This window comes from Ovis aries, chromosome 5 (genome assembly GCF_016772045.2).
Source record: "Ovis aries strain OAR_USU_Benz2616 breed Rambouillet chromosome 5, ARS-UI_Ramb_v3.0, whole genome shotgun sequence".
In the NCBI taxonomy this organism is placed as follows: Eukaryota; Metazoa; Chordata; class Mammalia; order Artiodactyla; family Bovidae; genus Ovis; species Ovis aries.
In genome coordinates, this window is record NC_056058.1 from 41,527,093 (window position 1) to 41,543,770 (window position 16,678).

At 56.9% G+C, this 16,678-nt stretch overlaps 1 protein-coding gene across 5 annotated transcripts in view; it reads left to right on the plus strand.

Moving 5' to 3' along the window:
* The window catches only part of APC2 (APC regulator of WNT signaling pathway 2), a 24,844-nt gene continuing 8,166 nt past the window's right edge, over positions 1–16,678 (plus strand). The window contains exons 1-14 of one of the 5 annotated variants that reach the window (XM_027970200.3): positions 1–3,784; positions 6,650–6,808; positions 6,954–7,044; positions 7,138–7,318; positions 8,124–8,232; positions 8,356–8,472; positions 9,064–9,141; positions 9,296–9,394; positions 10,163–10,553; positions 11,339–11,434; positions 14,132–14,271; positions 14,614–14,691; positions 14,832–14,948; positions 15,255–15,469. In XM_027970200.3, the coding sequence (XP_027826001.2) occupies positions 6,668–6,808; positions 6,954–7,044; positions 7,138–7,318; positions 8,124–8,232; positions 8,356–8,472; positions 9,064–9,141; positions 9,296–9,394; positions 10,163–10,553; positions 11,339–11,434; positions 14,132–14,271; positions 14,614–14,691; positions 14,832–14,948; positions 15,255–15,469 (1,853 nt within the window). In that variant the 5' untranslated portion in view covers positions 1–3,784; positions 6,650–6,667. The other 4 variants (XM_027970198.3, XM_027970199.3, XM_060416450.1 and 1 more) reach the window with 4 other exon arrangements.

Sequence of the window (16,678 nt, forward strand, 5' to 3'; positions counted from 1 at the left end):
GGTGGAGGTGGCCACAGCTCCATGGGGCTCCTGGGGCTGCTGAGCCTGCTGCACTCGGCCTTCTTTGGGGACCAGGTAGGCCGCGGGGGTCCAGGTCTAGTGGGTGGGGTCTGGCCGTGGGCGCGGCTGGGGCGCGTAGAGCCGCAGCCGGGGATGCAGTGAGGACCGCGAGGACTGTGGTCGTGGCATCAGGAGGCGCCGGGGCACGCGCAGTGAATCTCCGCGGGTCTGGGGTCTTGCGCGATCGCTGTGGAGACCGTTGCCAGGGAAACCGCCTCAGGTCGTTCGCAGGGCTGAGAGCCCCTCCCCCGCGCCGCAGTCAACCTCCCCCCACTCCCGGGTTTGCGCAAGCGCGGTCACTCGTGCTCAGCCTAAAGCCTCTAAGACTCCCTCCAGACCCCTCCTTATTGAGCGGACCAGGAGACTGGAGGGAGAGGGAGGCTGAGGAGGGAGCGAGCTGTGCCGAAGCTCGCCAAGCACAGGCGGGTAGAGGGACGTGCCACGCCCTGCGCCTTTCCGGGCCTCAGTTTCCCCCTCTGGACGCCGAGCGTATGACTAACATCACCCACGCTGATGTTAATACTTAATGTCTATCCCACCAGGCCCGAGCGCTTTGCTACCTCTGACATCCGAATCCTGGGGCTCTAACATCCCCTTCTTAGGAGGAAACAGGCTGGGGGATGCAGCGGGGAACCCCCAAGGTCATGCCTAGAGCTGGGCTGGAGCCTGAGCGCGGAGCGGATACGCCCGCACGTGACACAGCCAGGAGGCCGGCGGGAGCTATCCACGGTGCTGACAGGCCGCCCGCCTGGCCCCTCCACTCCCGGGAAACTGAGGCCCAGAACCGCGGTCAGGAGACCGGGATTCTGGGAAGCTGTCTGGCCCGGCCGGCTCCACCCCTCTCCCACCTCCAGTGGCATTTTCTCCTCACCTGTCAGGGCCCTGTTCAGTCACCCAGCCTGAGCCCATTTCTGTGGTCTCATGACCATCTGGAGCCTTCCTGTTCCCTTGCCCCCATCATCCAGCTCCGAGTTGGGGACCACTTCTGGTTCCGTCTCCAGCCCCTGACACAGCTGAGGCTCAGTGGGGGAGGGCAGAGAATCAATGGGGCAGAGATGCTCGAGGTCAGGCTCAGAAGGCCCAGAAGTGAACCTGGCTGTGTGCCGGACCAAGTGCTGGGGTGGGGGTGGGGAGAAGACAGCCCTGTGCACTAGGAGGTGCAGATGATAACAGGGACAGAGGCTAGGAGGGTACCCCCCGCTAGACCTGGGGACTGCTTCTCAGCACCTCCCAAGACTGAGCCTGGGGTTCTGGGAGCCTCTGAGGGTTACGAAGCCTCTTGTGGTTATAGAATTTCCAATGATGCCACATTCTGGCTGTGCCTCAGATTTACAGGGTCAAGTCTTGGGTGATGTCAGGGACATGATGTTCCAGAGGCTTGGGGACAAGGGCATTTTGCCTTGGGGTCTCAGCCGTCAATACTTCGGCCACCTGATGCAAAGAGCTGACTCACTGGAAAAGGCCCTGATGCTTTGGAAGTTTGATGACAAAATGAAAAGGAGGAGGCTGAGGATGAGATGGCTGGAGGGCATCACTGACTCAATGGATATGAGTTTGAACAAACTCCAGGAGACAGTGAAGGACAGGGAAGTCTGGCGTGCTGCAGTCCATGGGGTCGCAAAGAGGCAGACATGACTTAGTAACTGAACAACAACAATCCAGCCCTCATGTGCTCTAGCCTTCCAGGTCAAAGACACACCCAGAGTGGTGAGAAATGCCTAGGGAGGATCTACTAGGACTCCTGAATGAATTTAGGCAACCTGCTCCCTGCCCTGAGCCTCAGTCTGCCCCTGTGTATGAGGACAGGACTGGTCATTGGACCCTCCAAGTCCCTGCCAGCTCTAATGTTCTGACTGAGGACAGTGCCATCTGGGTGGGGGAGCTAAGACTTCATCCCATGGGGGTAGAGGCAGTGATTCTCCAACCCACCTCCCAGTGAACAAAGTTGGAAACTGAGGCCAGAGAGAGACGTGCTCAAGGTTGTACAGGGGAGTCAAGGTGGAGCTGAAGCCGAGGCCCTGGGCTCTGTCCTCTCCCCACCCTCACTCAGCCCCAGGACTCCTCCATGGGGACTGCCCTTGCTCTAAAGGCCTCATCATTTTCCTGGTCCAGCCCCACCACCCTCTGTCCTCTGTAGCCCCACCCAAAGCCTGTATGCCTCGAGTGGGCTCTGACCTTTCCTGGTTCCAGGCATCAGACCTGCTGTTTCCTCAGCCTGGAAGGCTTTTCCCTTCCTTGATCCCATGCCCAATTCTGATTCATCCTGAAGGGGCCCAGCACCCATGTCCTCTTCTCAGTGCAGCCTTCCCAGCCTCTGGAAGAACTAATTCTGCCCGCTGCACCCCCTTCTGAGCCCTGCAAGCTGGGGACAGCAATGTCCAGCTCTAGAGGCTCTGGGACAGTCAAGGTCTGTGTCCTCTCAGGGCCCTCAGCATTGTCGTCCCAGGATGGGGCATACGGGGCCTCATGCAACTCACTCAGCAGGAAACAACGTGGTCCTTGTGTCTTTGGCTGCCCCTCCTGTCCCGGCCTTCCTTGCACCAGCCCTTGCAAGGGCTGCAGCCACCTTCCCATTTTACAGAGAGAAATGGGAGGGTCTGCAGGTGAATGACGGTTTGCTCTGGTCCCCCACCCAGGAGAAGATAGAGGCAGGTCCCGAAGCTATGTCTTGTGGCCCTAGTGCCTCCTTCATAGCTTTGGCCACCAGGCAGCCTGAGCCACAGCTACAGATTCGGCTTCTGGGTGTTAAACCCTCAAGTGGCCCCCAGGGACTCATTGAGGATCTGATACAGCTGGGGATGGGTACTTTGGGGACCCCAGACCTACCCCTCCTCTGGCTTCCCTTATGCAAGGCTGAATTGTGGATTCCACCTGGGACAGAATCAGAGAGATTCAGAGAAAGCCAGGGACAGAGGAATGTGGGGAGGGACATGACACACTCTGCCAAGGAAGCGGGGAGAAATGCAGGGTCCCAGGTGCTCCCAGCAGGCCTGCCCATCCACCAGCTCACCTCCCTATGCTAGTCAGAACCCTCGAGGCCCTCCAGCTGTGTCCCCAGCCCTGGCCTGCCCTGACCCATCGGAACAAGGCCAGGCTGGATCCGTGGGGAAGGGCTTCCTGCCCCACCGCCCCTGGAGCTGCCCTCCCTCCACCCTGAGATTCTGATGTAACACCCAGGACTGGATGCTTTACTCTCAGATTCTTCAGATTCAGCCACTTATAAGAGCAGGTTCTAAGAGGCCATTCCACCCCGAAATGGAGTGGAAGACAAGAGGTCATGGTCATTGGGGCGCTCCCTTTCTTTAGGGGTGTTCACCCACACACATACACACGCCCCCTGAACCCTAGCGAAGGCCCGACGCCCCGCCCCCAGAGGCGGTCCCCGCCCCGGGCCTCCATTGGCTGTTGCCATGGCACCAGCCATCTTCCCGCGCCGTCATTGGCCGCCGCGCCTGCATCCATCCCGCATCCTCCCCTGCTCGCGGTGGTCTCGCCCCAGCGCCCTGAGCTGCGGCGCCGCCTGGCGAGGCCCAGACCGGGCTTTGTCCGCCCTGGAGGCCCCTGTCAGACCCGCCGAAATCCCGGAGCCCTGGAGCCTGGACCCCGCTGCCGCCCCAGCCCTGGAAGACTGGGAGCTTGGGCGGGGCTGGCGTAGCTGCGCGGAGGGAGAAAGACCCAAGCCCACGGCACCGCACCGCAGCCAGCCCAACCCCGATGAAATAAAGTAAGCGGGCGCCTTCCTTGGGTGGAGGGCAGGGAGAGCAGCCTCCGCCTAGCCCGGAGTCTCCATCCTTTTCTCTCGGCCTTGCCTGTAAATACACAATGTGGAGACTCCATTTCTTCAGGGTGGAGCCATAGGGGAAACTGTGTCCCAGAGAACTGGGCGTCTGCGTCGCTGCAGCTGGTCCCATGCAAACACCCACCCACAGATTTCAACACCCAGGTCTCCCAGAGTCTGCGGGCTGGCCAGTGTGCCTAGGGGGATGCCGCTGCGTCTCTCTGGGTGTCAGCTGAATCAGAGGAAATGCGGCCCCTCGCTGCTCATTCAGACAAACCTCCAGCTGTAGGTCCTTTCTCATTGGTGATGGAGATGTCTGATGCGTTCCTCGAGGCAGCCTGGGATGAAGGGCAGGCAGGAGGGCTTCCAGGAGGAGGCTGCACTGTGAGGGATGGCAGGAGTCAGAAGAGGTGTTCTGGGCAGGAGAACTGCATGTGTCAAGGCCTGCGGTTCGGGGAGAAAGAGCTGCCAGTGGCAGTGATGCAGGGCCTCTGTGAAGGAGTCACAGCTTATGCTGAAGGCCCCGGGGAGCCCTGGAGGCATTGGCGCAGGGGAGAAATGGAGTCCAGCTTGTGATTTTCCAAGTTCCCTCTGACTGTGTGTGAAAAGTGGATCGTGGGAGGCCACGAAGGGGCTGGTGAGGCTGCCCTGAGAGGGTCCCAGGTGGGTGATGGGAGTGTGGGGTTAGAGACCCAGGTTGGAATGAAGAGCGGGAGCCCAGGGGGTGGCCCAGCTACCAAGTTCAGTCTGATGGGGACACAGCAGTAACTACTGGGTGTGAGGGGGTTGAAAGGTCTGAAGTTCCACTGGGCCATTCCAAGAGCTCATGAGGGCAGCCTGGGGAGGGGGTGCAGGCAGGGCCTGGGTTTGGGGAATGGGAGGGTTATGCCTGGGACTACTGCTCCCCCCTGGGTGGGCATGTGTGGTGGCCTCCACCAGGACACAGGGCCCCCACTGGACCCCAGGGGGCTCACCGCAACTCCAGTCCATCCTGATACCCAGCTGGGACCCCTGGCTGAGTCATAGGCAGGATCAGTACTGCGGTGGAAGGGGAAGCTGTGGTCTTTGGGCACCAGTCTCCCCCACCTGACACGCTGTCTCCCGTAGGACTGTCCTGTCTTCCTGTCACTTGTGGTTTGCTCCATGACAGCCATCCCACCTGGCCCTCTAGTATCCCACAAGACAGGCCTGGCAGATCAAGTTCTCCCCATTTGTCAGATGTGCAAACTGAGGCCTGCAGAGATGGCAGGGCTGGTATACCTGCAGCACTGCCTGGACTTGTAAGCACTTGCAGGGCAGTGTCTGAGTTCCATGCATGCCTGGTGCATTCCCCTCGGCTCAGCTTCTCCCTCTGGGAACAGTCTAAGGATGGTCGCTGAGACTCTAGGCTCAGGACTGTGACAAGGTGTCAGATGACAGAGCCAGGCATGCAGTAGATCCTGTGAGTGATTAGAAAGGACTGACTCCATGTCATGCCTGGGCTGAGCCCCCACACCCCTACTCCAGGCTCAGCTGTGCCCTTGGGATCCCTAGGGTGTGGGGGTCTCCTTGGTGAGGGAGAGAGAGGAGAATGAGTGGAAAAGCGAATGAATGGGTGTGTCCAGGTGGTGGAGGGGGAGGGGAGGGGGCAGGTGCACCCCCCCCCACCCCCTGCCATGGGCAGGGGTGGCTGACTGATTGACTTGGGGAGGGGCCTCCTAGGGAGGAGGTGGCAGAGGAGATGGGCTGCCATTGGTGTGCCTCAGACAAAGGCAGAGGGAGGGGACATGGGCTGATGGGAAGGGAACAAAGAGGGAAGGGGGGCTGGTGGTGGGATCGCACCGTCAGGAGGGCCAAGACGAGGGAGGAGGCACTGGCCAGCTGGACAGATGGAGGAGATTGGGCTGATTGAGGAAGGACAGCCAGACACACAAAGAAGCAAGCAGTGGTGGCCATGTGCTGAGGGTGGGGCAGGAGGCCCCGGAGGCCAGAGGGGCTAGCAGAGGGCTGACCGGAGGGGCACCGGGCCAAGCAGGGAGGTACTCTGGATCCAACCGCTGCTTGAATGGGTGTGAGGGCTGCAGGTGTCCAGGTTCCAGACCCCTACGTGACCCCTGTGTTTCTGGGTCTGTCTGTCCAACTGTACAGTTGCCAGGGCTCCACCATCAGCTTGTCCACCACTTTCTTAGAACCTGCATGGCATTCTTATTGTCCATCATCTGGACCAGCTGTCAGTCTGTCCACCCAGCCTCTGGGTAGTTGTGCTCATTCAGGTTTATCATCTGTCTGTCTGTCTCTGGCTGTGTGTCTGAGCCTGGTGGCATTGGGCTGGAAAGCCCACCTGCAAGTTTAAATTGTTAGATTGGGGACTACCTCGGTGGTCCAGGGGTTGAGACATAGCCTTGAATGCAGGGGGTGTGGGTTCAATCCCTGGTTGGGAAACTAAGGTCCCACGTGTCATGATATGGCCAAAAATTCATTATAATAATAAAATTAAATTGTCAGGGCATCTGTCTGTCTAGCTGGTGGTCCGTTTGTGTGTCCAGAGGCCCCCACAGTGAGGGCCAGTGTCTGTCTGTGTGTCTTGTGTATTGGTCACTTTGGCTGTCTGTCTGAAAACCTGTCCAATGGCTCTGTCCCTCTGTCTCCTGTTGTCCCTGCCTGCCTGTGTCTGTCACTCCACCTGCCAGGTGGTCTGTCCCCCAGACTCCCTGGGTCAGCACCATCTTGCCTGCAACATCCAGCCACCCTGCCTGAGACCCAGCCAGAACCTAGGTCAGAGGCTGTCCCCTCCCCAGACCCTTGGATGATCCCTCTCTCCTGTGGCCCCAGGCACTGCAGGCGCTGAAGATGACGAGCTCCGTGGCAGCCTATGAGCAGCTGGTGCGGCAGGTGGAGGCCTTGAAGGCCGAGAACAGTCACCTGCGGCAGGAGCTTCGGGATAATTCAAGCCACCTGTCCAAGCTGGAGACAGAGACGTCGGGAATGAAGGTGCAAGGCGAGGCGAGGCTAGGACACAGACTGTGGCACAGGGACAAACACAGGATGGGTGGGCAGGATGAGGGCATCTAACAGATGGCCAGGCCCAGAGATCCCAGGCCTCACTGACCGCTGTCTTTCCTGCCTCCATTTTCAGGCGGTCCTGCAGCACTTACAGGGCAAGCTGGAGCAGGAGGCTCGTGTGTTGGTGTCCTCCGGGCAGACTGAGGTGCTGGAACAGCTGAAAGGTGAGGCACTGACCTGGGACTTCCTCTGCGTACTGCAGAGAGAGGAGGCAGAGAGAGGTGCTTATCTTCACCTCTCTCTCCATGCCCACCCAGCCCTGCAGATGGACATCACCAGCCTGTATAACCTCAAGTTCCAGCCCCCAGCTCTGGCCCCCGAACCCACTACCCGGACCCCTGAGGGAAGCCCGGTGCACAGCTCTGGGCCCTCCAAGGAGAACTTTGGGGAGCTGAGCCGGGCTACCATTCGGCTCTTGGAGGAACTGGACAGGGAACGGTGAGATGGGGGGGATCTCCACCCACTTTGTGAGCCATCCTGCCCCCACCCCACCCACTGCCCCCAGGGGTCTGGTACCTCAGCCCCCTTCCCTGGCCCAACTGACCTCAACCAGAGGACAAAGAGGAGGAGGGTGTTCCTGCTGAGGGAAGACTCCTGGGAGATGTCCCCAGGGGTCCTGGACACACAGGCATTGCCAGGGACAGGGCTGTGTCCAGTGCCAGGGCTCAGAGTCAGGCCTGGAGCCAGGGGGACTCAAGGCAATCTTTATGGAGAAAGGGCTGCTGCCCAAGAAACCTGGGCCTGAGGCCAGAAGGAGGCAGGGTCTGGGTGCCTAGCTCAGCTGGGTCGTGTAGGGTCAGGTAGAACAGCTCTGGAGCAGGCTGGAGTTAACTCTATGCTTTGCTGTCTGACCTCAAGCAGGAACCCTAACCCCTGGTAGCCTCAGACTTCTGCCCTGTAGAATGGGAATAACAGTGTCTCTGCACAAGGCATGAAGAAGTCTGAACCTCAAGTTTACCCTGTGTAGGCTAGAAGGCGATTATCCAGTATTGGAGAGGTGTTAACCTCCTCAGAGCCTTTCTCCGAGGATCACAGTTTACAAATGAGTTACCCTTTGTACTTTCAATGAATTTCTGCACCCCATCCCCACCCCAGTCCCGGGAGTGCTATGGGCGCTGAGATTTTTGCCACACTGACTTTTAAACATGACAACCAAGAAGTGATCATTAAAATCAGGGTAGACAGCACAAACGCCTTGGCTCCCGCCCTGAGAGCCCGCGCCCACCGACCTGCCCTCCCCTAGGTGTTTCCTGTTGAATGAGATTGAGAAGGAGGAAAAGGAGAAGCTCTGGTATTACTCGCAGTTGCAGGGGCTATCTAAGCGCTTGGATGAACTCCCGCACGTGGAGACGGTGAGCTCCCTGGGCTGCCCCGGGATCGACAGGACCCCGCCTATGGCGGGAGGCTTAGAGCAGAGGTAGAGGCCCCTCCGCCTCCCGGGAGCCCCCTCACCGGGGCCCGTCCGCTCCTCCCAGCAGTTCTCAATGCAGATGGATCTGATCCGGCAACAGCTGGAATTCGAGGCCCAGCACATCCGCTCGTTGATGGAGGAGCGCTTCGGCACCTCGGACGAGATGGTGCAGCGGGCGCAGGTACGGCGCGGGCGGGGCACTGCACCAGTGGGCGAATCAGAGCGCAGAACTTGTGGGAGGAGTCTGGGTTAGTGGGCGGGTTATATACCTGCGGGCGAATCAGAGAGCAGAGGCTCCTGTGGGTGGGGCTTGTCGCAGGTGGCAGAGCCACAGCGAGAGCAGGTTGTGAACAGAGCCAGAGGGGGTTAGGCTGGACCCAGCACAGACGGCAGAGTCCCCGGGCGATGGGGATGCGGCCGACAGTGCGAGGAACTGAGTCTGAACAAGACTTGGGCGTTGCCAGTCAAATGGCGGGACCAAGTCAGAAAGTTGAGTGTGTCTGGAGGGCAGCCAGGGGTCTATGTTTTGGGCGGACCAGAGTCCGGGGTTAAGGGTTGGACCTTGGGTGGGGCCAGGAAGTGAGTGGAGTCAAGTAACTGGGTGGGGTTTAGAGTGGGAGGGCCACATCAAGGAAGAAGCCCAGGGTCAGAGCCCAGGGTGGGGCTTTGACAGTGGGTGGGGCCGATTTGAGCTGAGGGCGGGGCCATATTGGGATGTGGGCGGAGTCGGGACGGGTCAGGATTTCCACAGCGTGCATTTTCTCCCACTCAGATCCGTGCTTCCCGCCTGGAGCAGATCGACAAGGAACTGCTATCTGCCCAGGACCGGGTGCAGCAGACCGAGCCCCAGGTACCAGGGGGCGGAGCTAGGGCCCTAGTGGGTGGTGACAGCCAAGGCAGTAAGGGGACCCCCCAGGGCCCTGCCCCCACTACGTTGTCATGACAGCCTGAGAGCTTTGTATGGTGCCCCTGGGCGAAACCACAGGCCGGGCGCTCTCCCACAGGCCTTGCTGGCAGTGAAGTCGATGCCCATGGACGAGGACGCCGAGAATGAGGTCCCCACGCACCCTGAGGATGGTGCCCCTCAGCCAGGCAACAGTAAGGTGAGGGGAGTCCAGGTCGAAGGATGCTCACAGGCAGGGTGGAGGGATAGCGGTGGCTTGGTTGGGATACATAGTGAAGTGGGTCCTGCACGCCTACTGCATTTGAAGGCCCTTCCTCTCCAGGCTGCTATAAAGCTTATCAGCCCCCTTCCCTGGCCCAACTGACCTCAACCAGAGGACAAAGAGGAGGGGGGTGTTCCTGCTGAGGGAAGACTCCTGGGAGATGTCCCCAGGGGTCCTGGACACACAGGCATTGCCAGGGACAGGGCTGTGTCCAGTGCCAGGGCTCAGAGTCAGGCCTGGAGCCAGGGGGACTCAAGGCAATCTTTATGGAGAAAGGGCTGCTGCCCAAGAAACCTGGGCCTGAGGCCAGAAGGAGGCAGGGTCTGGGTGCCTAGCTCAGCTGGGTCGTGTAAGGTCAGGTAGAACGAGGGTTGCCCTGAGTTGGAGTGCTTGGTGAGGCTGGGTTGTGGTCTGGAGCCTGGCGTGGGTGTGGCTACCTGTCCTGTAAATTTGGAGGGCATGCTAGACTTAGGAGTACCCGTGATACTGGTGGGGTGGGCCTTTGGCCCTCACGGACTGGGGGCGTCTCTGCAGTAGGGTGTATGTGTGTGCTGTTCTCTGGGAGGATGCAGGGTAAGGGTCTTAAGGTGAGCGAGGGCTAACATGATGGGACTCCCTTGTTTAGGGGGAGTCACCAGAGGCTGGGGGACTGTCCCTGGCTGGGGAGTGCAGGCTCCCCACCCTGACATCTCCTGCCCCTTGCAGGTGGAGGTGGTCTTCTGGCTCCTGTCCATGCTGGCAACGCGGGACCAGGAGGACACGGCACGGACGCTGCTCGCCATGTCCAGCTCACCTGAAAGCTGTGTGGCCATGCGCCGCTCAGGCTGTCTGCCACTGCTGCTGCAGATCCTGCACGGCACCGAGGCCGGGCTTGGGGGTCGCAACGGGACCCCTGGGGCTCCAGGAGCCAAGGACGCACGCATGCGCGCCAATGCAGCACTGCACAATATTGTCTTCTCTCAGCCCGACCAGGGGCTGGCACGCAAGGAGATGCGGGTGTTACACGTGCTGGAGCAGATCCGTGCCTACTGCGAGACCTGCTGGGACTGGCTGCAGGCCCAGGATGGCGGGCCTGAGGGCGGCGGCACCGGTGCTGGTGAGTGTGCATCCTGGGCTCCCTGAGGGGCAGGGCAGCACTCTCGGGTGTCAGGGGCCTCTGGCTTCTCCTGGGCACCTGCTTTGTGCCTGGCGCTGGCTGAGGTCTCATGGGAACCTATGAAGATAGACTGCCGAAGGGACAACCAGGAACAACCCAGGCCGCGGGGTAGATGTTCAAGAAACCATGGATTGCAGGCAACCCTCTAAACGTGAGTGCAGAGTTTGAGATTCCTAGCTTTTGTGGCTGGAGAAGGCAATGGCACCCCACTCCAGTACTCTTGCCTGGAAAATCCCATGGATGGAGGAGCCTGGTAGGCTGCAGTCCATGGGGTCGCGAAGAGTTGGACACGACTGAGCGACTTCACTTTCACTTTTCACTTTCATGCATTGGAGAAGGAAATGGCAACCCACTCCAGTATTCTTGCCTAGAGAATCCCAGGGATAGGGGAGCCAGGTGGGTTGCCGTCTATGGGGTCGCACAGTCGGACACGACTGAAGCGACTTAGCAGCAGCAGCAGCAGCTTTTGTGGCTGATTGCAAAGTTAATATCCGATGCTGAGCACCAGGCTGAGTGAGGCAGGTCGCTCCTTGTTCACTTTAGAGGTTCTGTAAAAGAAGCCCCTCTGCTCCGGGAGTGACTCCCACAAGCCCAGCGCACAGCACTTTGAAAAACTCTGGGGTTTTGGCAGGCCTGCAGAGTGCAGACCACAGGGAGGGGTGGGGACCCACCAGGTCACATCTCCGGGAGTGGGAGAGCTCTGACCATGGTCCTTGTGCCCACAGCACCGGTGCCCATCGAGCCACAGATCTGTCAGGCCACCTGCGCCGTGATGAAGCTGTCCTTTGACGAGGAATACCGCCGCGCTATGAATGAGCTGGGTGAGTGTCCCTCATCCACCCCCGCCCCCGATCTGGTCCAAGGTCTCCAGGCCTCCTCCAGTGCAGGGCAGGCTGTGGGCCCTAGTGGTCCTGGGACTCAGACAATGGGGGCAGGGCAGGGAAAGTCAGGAGCTGAGGTGAATGGAACCTACCAGTGGTCAGGGCAGGGCGACCCTGTGAAATTTTCGGTTTGGGAATATTACATCTTTTTCCTAACGAAGGTCAGTTGAAATGTTGGAAACAGAAATACCAAGGGTGCAAATTACATCCATCTGCTTTGTTTTACTCTAATTAATACAAAATAAGGCACATACTTCTCACCTGGCAGGTGGTTGGAGCACTCAGAAGTTCCCTAAGGTCTCTCAGGGTCCGACATCGTGGGGTGAGGGGCGGGGGAGCAGCCGGGCGCAGCCTTTCTGGGGCAGGGCAGGGGGCATCTGGAGCAGTGGCCACTTTACAAGAGGGCACAGCTCTTGAGGCTTTCCTCTCTTGGCTATTCCACAGACCCCTGGGAGTTACCAAGTCCCCTCCAGGAGGCCTGAAAGGCCACTTGTGTTGATGAAGTTATGATTTGCCTTTGCCCCTCTCATGGGTATGGTGTGTTCAGTGCAATTTAACAGGCACTGTTACTCTGAGGACCCCTGGGCTGTACGTTCTGGGGTTGTAAGATTTCTCCATTTTAATTTATAGTATGGTAAATATTTGTTATTGGAGTAGAGTTGATTTATAATGTGTTGGTTTCAGGTGTAAGTTGATTCAGTTATATGTATTCTTTTTTTATTCTTTTCCATTATGGCTTATCACAGGATATTGAATATAGTTCTCTGTGCCACAGAGTAGGACCTTGTTGTGCATCCATCCTGCACATAATAGCGTATGTCTGCTAACCCCAGCCTCCTTCCCCGTCAGCAGCCACAAGTCTGTTCTCTGTGTCTGTGAGTCTGTTTGGTAGATAGGTTCATTTGTGGCATATTTTAGATTCCACATTAGGTAACATCATATGGCTTTTGTTGTCTTTCACAGAAAATCTCTAGTTGCATCCATGTTGCTGCAAATGGCAATATTTTGTTCTTTTTGTGGCTGAGTAATATTCCACTATATATACATATATATATATATGAGTTCCTGGGAGTGGATTTTTAAGAAGCAAAAAGGCTTTGGATAACCCCTTCAACTTTGAATTATGCAATGGCAACCCACTCTGGTACTCTTGCCTGGCAAATCCCATGGACGGAGGAGCCTGGTAGCTTGCAGTCCATGGGGTCCGCTAGGAGTCAGATATGACTGAGCGACTTCACATTCACTTTTCACTTTCATGCATTGGAGAAGGAAATGGCAACCCACTCCAGTGTTCTTGCCTGGAGAATCCCAGGGATGGAGGAGCCTGGTGGGCTGCCGTCTCTGGGGTTGCACAGAGTCGGACACGACTGAAGCGACTTAGCAGCAGCATATATAACATAAAATGTACTGTTTTAACCATTTAAAACAATTATTTTTAATTGAAGGATAATTGTTTTACAATATTGTCGGTTTCTGCCGTATACCGCCATGTGTGTGTGTGTGTGTGTGTATATGTATGTCCCCTCCCTCTTGAACCTCCCTCCTACCTCCCACCATTCTAACCATTTTAAATCATATTTTCTCAAACTGAAACTCTGTCCCCATTAACCACTCACTCCCTCTCCCCCAGCACTAGTGCCTGGCAACCAAGAGCTCACTCTGTGTGCGTGGATCGGCCTATTCTGGACGTTTCCCATCAGTGGAGTCACACCCTGTGTGTCCTCCTGTGTCTGCTTCTCTCACTTAGCATCATGTTCTCAGGGTCCATCCACATGGTAGCGAGTGTCAGGGATTCTCCTTTTCAGGGCTGAGTGATGCTTCCAGGTGTGGAGGGATCATATTGTGTTTATTCATCATCCGGTGATGGGCACTTGGGTTTTGTCCATCTTCTGGGTGTCGTGACTCATTCTGCTGTGCACACACATACAAAGGGTCGCTTTGGAAGCTTGTGGGTTTGTGTTGTCGAGCTCCTCCCCAGGGTGGCCCCCATTGGTGTGCTCATGAGCAAAAGCGCTTCACAGCCCTGAGAAGGATCCCGTTGCTGAGTGAGGGGAAGGGCCGTGTGTGTCTGGGTTCCTGCACCTTTTGACCATCACCCTCCACATTCGTGAGAACCCCGTGTCCTAGTGAACAGAGGATTGTGTGTGGGGGCCATCAGCAATGGCTCCTGAGCATACGCCATCTGGTCCGCCCTGGGGACATGGTGGGGCACAGCCTCCTGCCCTGCCCTCAGTGGTTCGCCGTCTAATAGTTTTGAGGCTTCTTGTTTGGGAATTTGGGGGGCTTCCCTGAGGAAGTGATTCTTGAACAGAAGGGGACCCAGGAAACTGGGTGGACAGTGGGTAAGAGCACCTGGGCAGAGGGAATAGCACATGCAAAGGCTCTGCAGTTGGACCAAGTGTGACTGGAAACTGAGGGTGGAAAGGAGGCAGGCGTGGAGGCACAGGGCACCGGGGGTAAGGGCCAGCCTGCCAGCCAGCTATCTGGAAGAGGTGTCCTCAGAGTCAGGCTTCAAATGTAGGCTTGAGGAGAGCAGATTGGGGGTGGGACAGAAGGGAAGGTGTATAGTAGAGTGACCTGTGAGGCAGGATGGCTGGGGGCACCCAACCACCCTTGCGCTCCTGGGTCCCCCTACAGGTGGGCTGCAGGCAGTGGCGGAGTTACTGCAGGTTGACCATGAGATGCACAAGATGACCCGGGACCCTCTCAACCTGGCCCTGCGCCGATACGCCGGCATGACCCTCACCAACCTTACCTTCGGGGATGTCGCCAACAAGGTGCCTGGGTGGGCGGGTCGGCCTCACCCGGCCCGGAGCAGCGCTGAGCTGTGGGACAGGCGGGGAGACTGAGGCCCAGCTTCTCCCTCAACCAGCGTCCTCTTGGCCACTCTGCCCTGTGGACTAGGGGGCCTCTGGGCTGTGGATGGAGGGCTGGGGGGAGGCCAGTGTTTGTACCTGCCTGAGCCTCAGGCTCATCTGAGCAGTGAAGTGACTGCTCCCTTCCCTCCATCGTGGTGAAGATGGGGGTGGGGTTCAAGCTCCAGCACATTGCAAGTGCTTGCTTAACACTCGCCGCACCTGTCCTCCCAACATGGCATGACTTCCCTGTGCCCCCCACAGGCTGCACTGTGCGCCCGCCGGGGCTGCATGGAGGCCATTGTGGCCCAGCTGGCATCTGAGAGTGAGGAGCTGCACCAGGTATCAGGAAGCTGTGGGAACACTGGGGGGCGGGGGGAGGTGGAGGGCATCCCCTGGGCTTTGCCGTGTGTCATCTGCTATAGGCCTTAAGGGTGGGAGCCTGGCCCAGGCCCACACTGCCTGCCCTGCCCCGCCCCCAGGTCGTGTCTAGCATCCTGCGCAACCTGTCCTGGAGGGCTGACATCAACAGCAAGAAGGTGCTGAGGGAGGTGGGCAGCATGACTGCCCTGATGCAGTGCGTCCTTCGAGCCACCAAGGTGGGCATTGGGTGGGGTGGCTGAGGGGCGGGGCAGCCAGGGTGGTCAGGAGGCCCTGGCTGCAGGTGGTGAGTTCTCCACCTAGGGGGAAACCAAGTCAGACAACCCACTGCTTGGCAATGGGCCCACACCTGGGGCTTCCAATATTGCCGCTCAGAGAACCTGTCATAGCTGATTCCATTACTTGTTAAATTTGACAATGCATCTGAGTACCTTATGTGAGTGCCTCCGGGGAGAGGGCCTGGTGAGTGGGATGTGTCGTGCCCCCACACTGTTGATCCCCTGCCGCTCTTGACCTGCACCCAGGAGTCCACCCTGAAGAGCGTGCTTAGCGCCCTGTGGAACCTCTCAGCGCACAGCACAGAGAACAAGGCAGCCATCTGCCAGGTGGATGGTGCCCTCGGCTTCCTGGTGAGCACACTGACTTACAAGTGCCAGAGCAACTCGCTAGCCATCATTGAGAGTGGTGGCGGCATCCTTCGCAATGTGTCCAGCCTCATCGCCACCAGAGAGGACTACAGGTCAGCTGGGGGCGGGGGAAGGGGGCGGGGAATGCTGGGGTCAGAGGAAGGAGGTATGGTGGGCACTCGGGCGGGGCTTGGGGAAAGAAGTGGCCAGGGGAAGGAGGGGGTGCTGGGGAGGGTGGAAGAAGGAGGTGTAAGGGGCACTGGAGCAGGGCTGGGGGTAAAGAAGTGGGGGGAGGGAGTGGGGGCACTGGGGTGGGGCTGGCAGCTCCCCCTCTGCAGTAAACTCCCGGGGGAGCCTTGCTTTCTCCTGCCAATGAGTCATCTAGATGACCCCCTAGGTGCTATTTTTAGTATAAATACATCCCCAATACTGCATGGGATATACTTGTACTACATTTTAAACTAGCTTTGTAGAAATAAACATAATATTTAAGTAATAGTAATAATATTTGTTATTTATTAAAATGTTATTGACTATGTAATAAGTAACTTACCAGGTAACATTAACAATAAACAATACTTCAATATGTGAACAGACATAACTTTTAAAAGTATATCCCAAACTCTGCATGTGATATACTTGTACTAAATTTTAAATTAACTCAGTAAAAATATACATAATTTTCTAAATAACATTAATAATACTTGTTCTTTATTAAAGTATTCATTAATGTTAAGTAAAACAATACCTATTCTTCATTAACATATTTCCTACTATGTAACATATTGCATGCTTATACTGAATTTTAAATGAATTTATTAAAATAAAAATGCATCATTTTCTAAATAACAGTAATAAAAACTTGTTCTTTATTAATATCACTTATTAATATTACTAAAAAGTAATGCTTCTGATGAGATGTATGAAAGTACATAACTTTAAAAAAGTATACATCTCAGTATATCCCAAATATTGTATAGGATATACCTGTGCTAAAGATTTTATCAGTTAAAACATTAAGAAATAATACTTAGATTTCTATTTACCTTTAATACTATCTTTGTGTGTTTGTGCTTAGTCACTTAGTTGTGTCTGACCCTGGGACCCCATGGACAGAGGAGCCTGGTGGGCTACAGTCTATGTGCTCCTCTGTCCATGGGATTTCTCAGGCAAGAATACTGGAGTGCATTGCCATTTCTTTGTCCAGGGTCCCAATCCAGAGGTTGAATCCACCTCTCCCATATTGGCAGGTGGATTCTTTACCACTAGCACCACCTGGGAAGCCCCCAATGCTATTTTCAGTATATCCCAAATATTACATG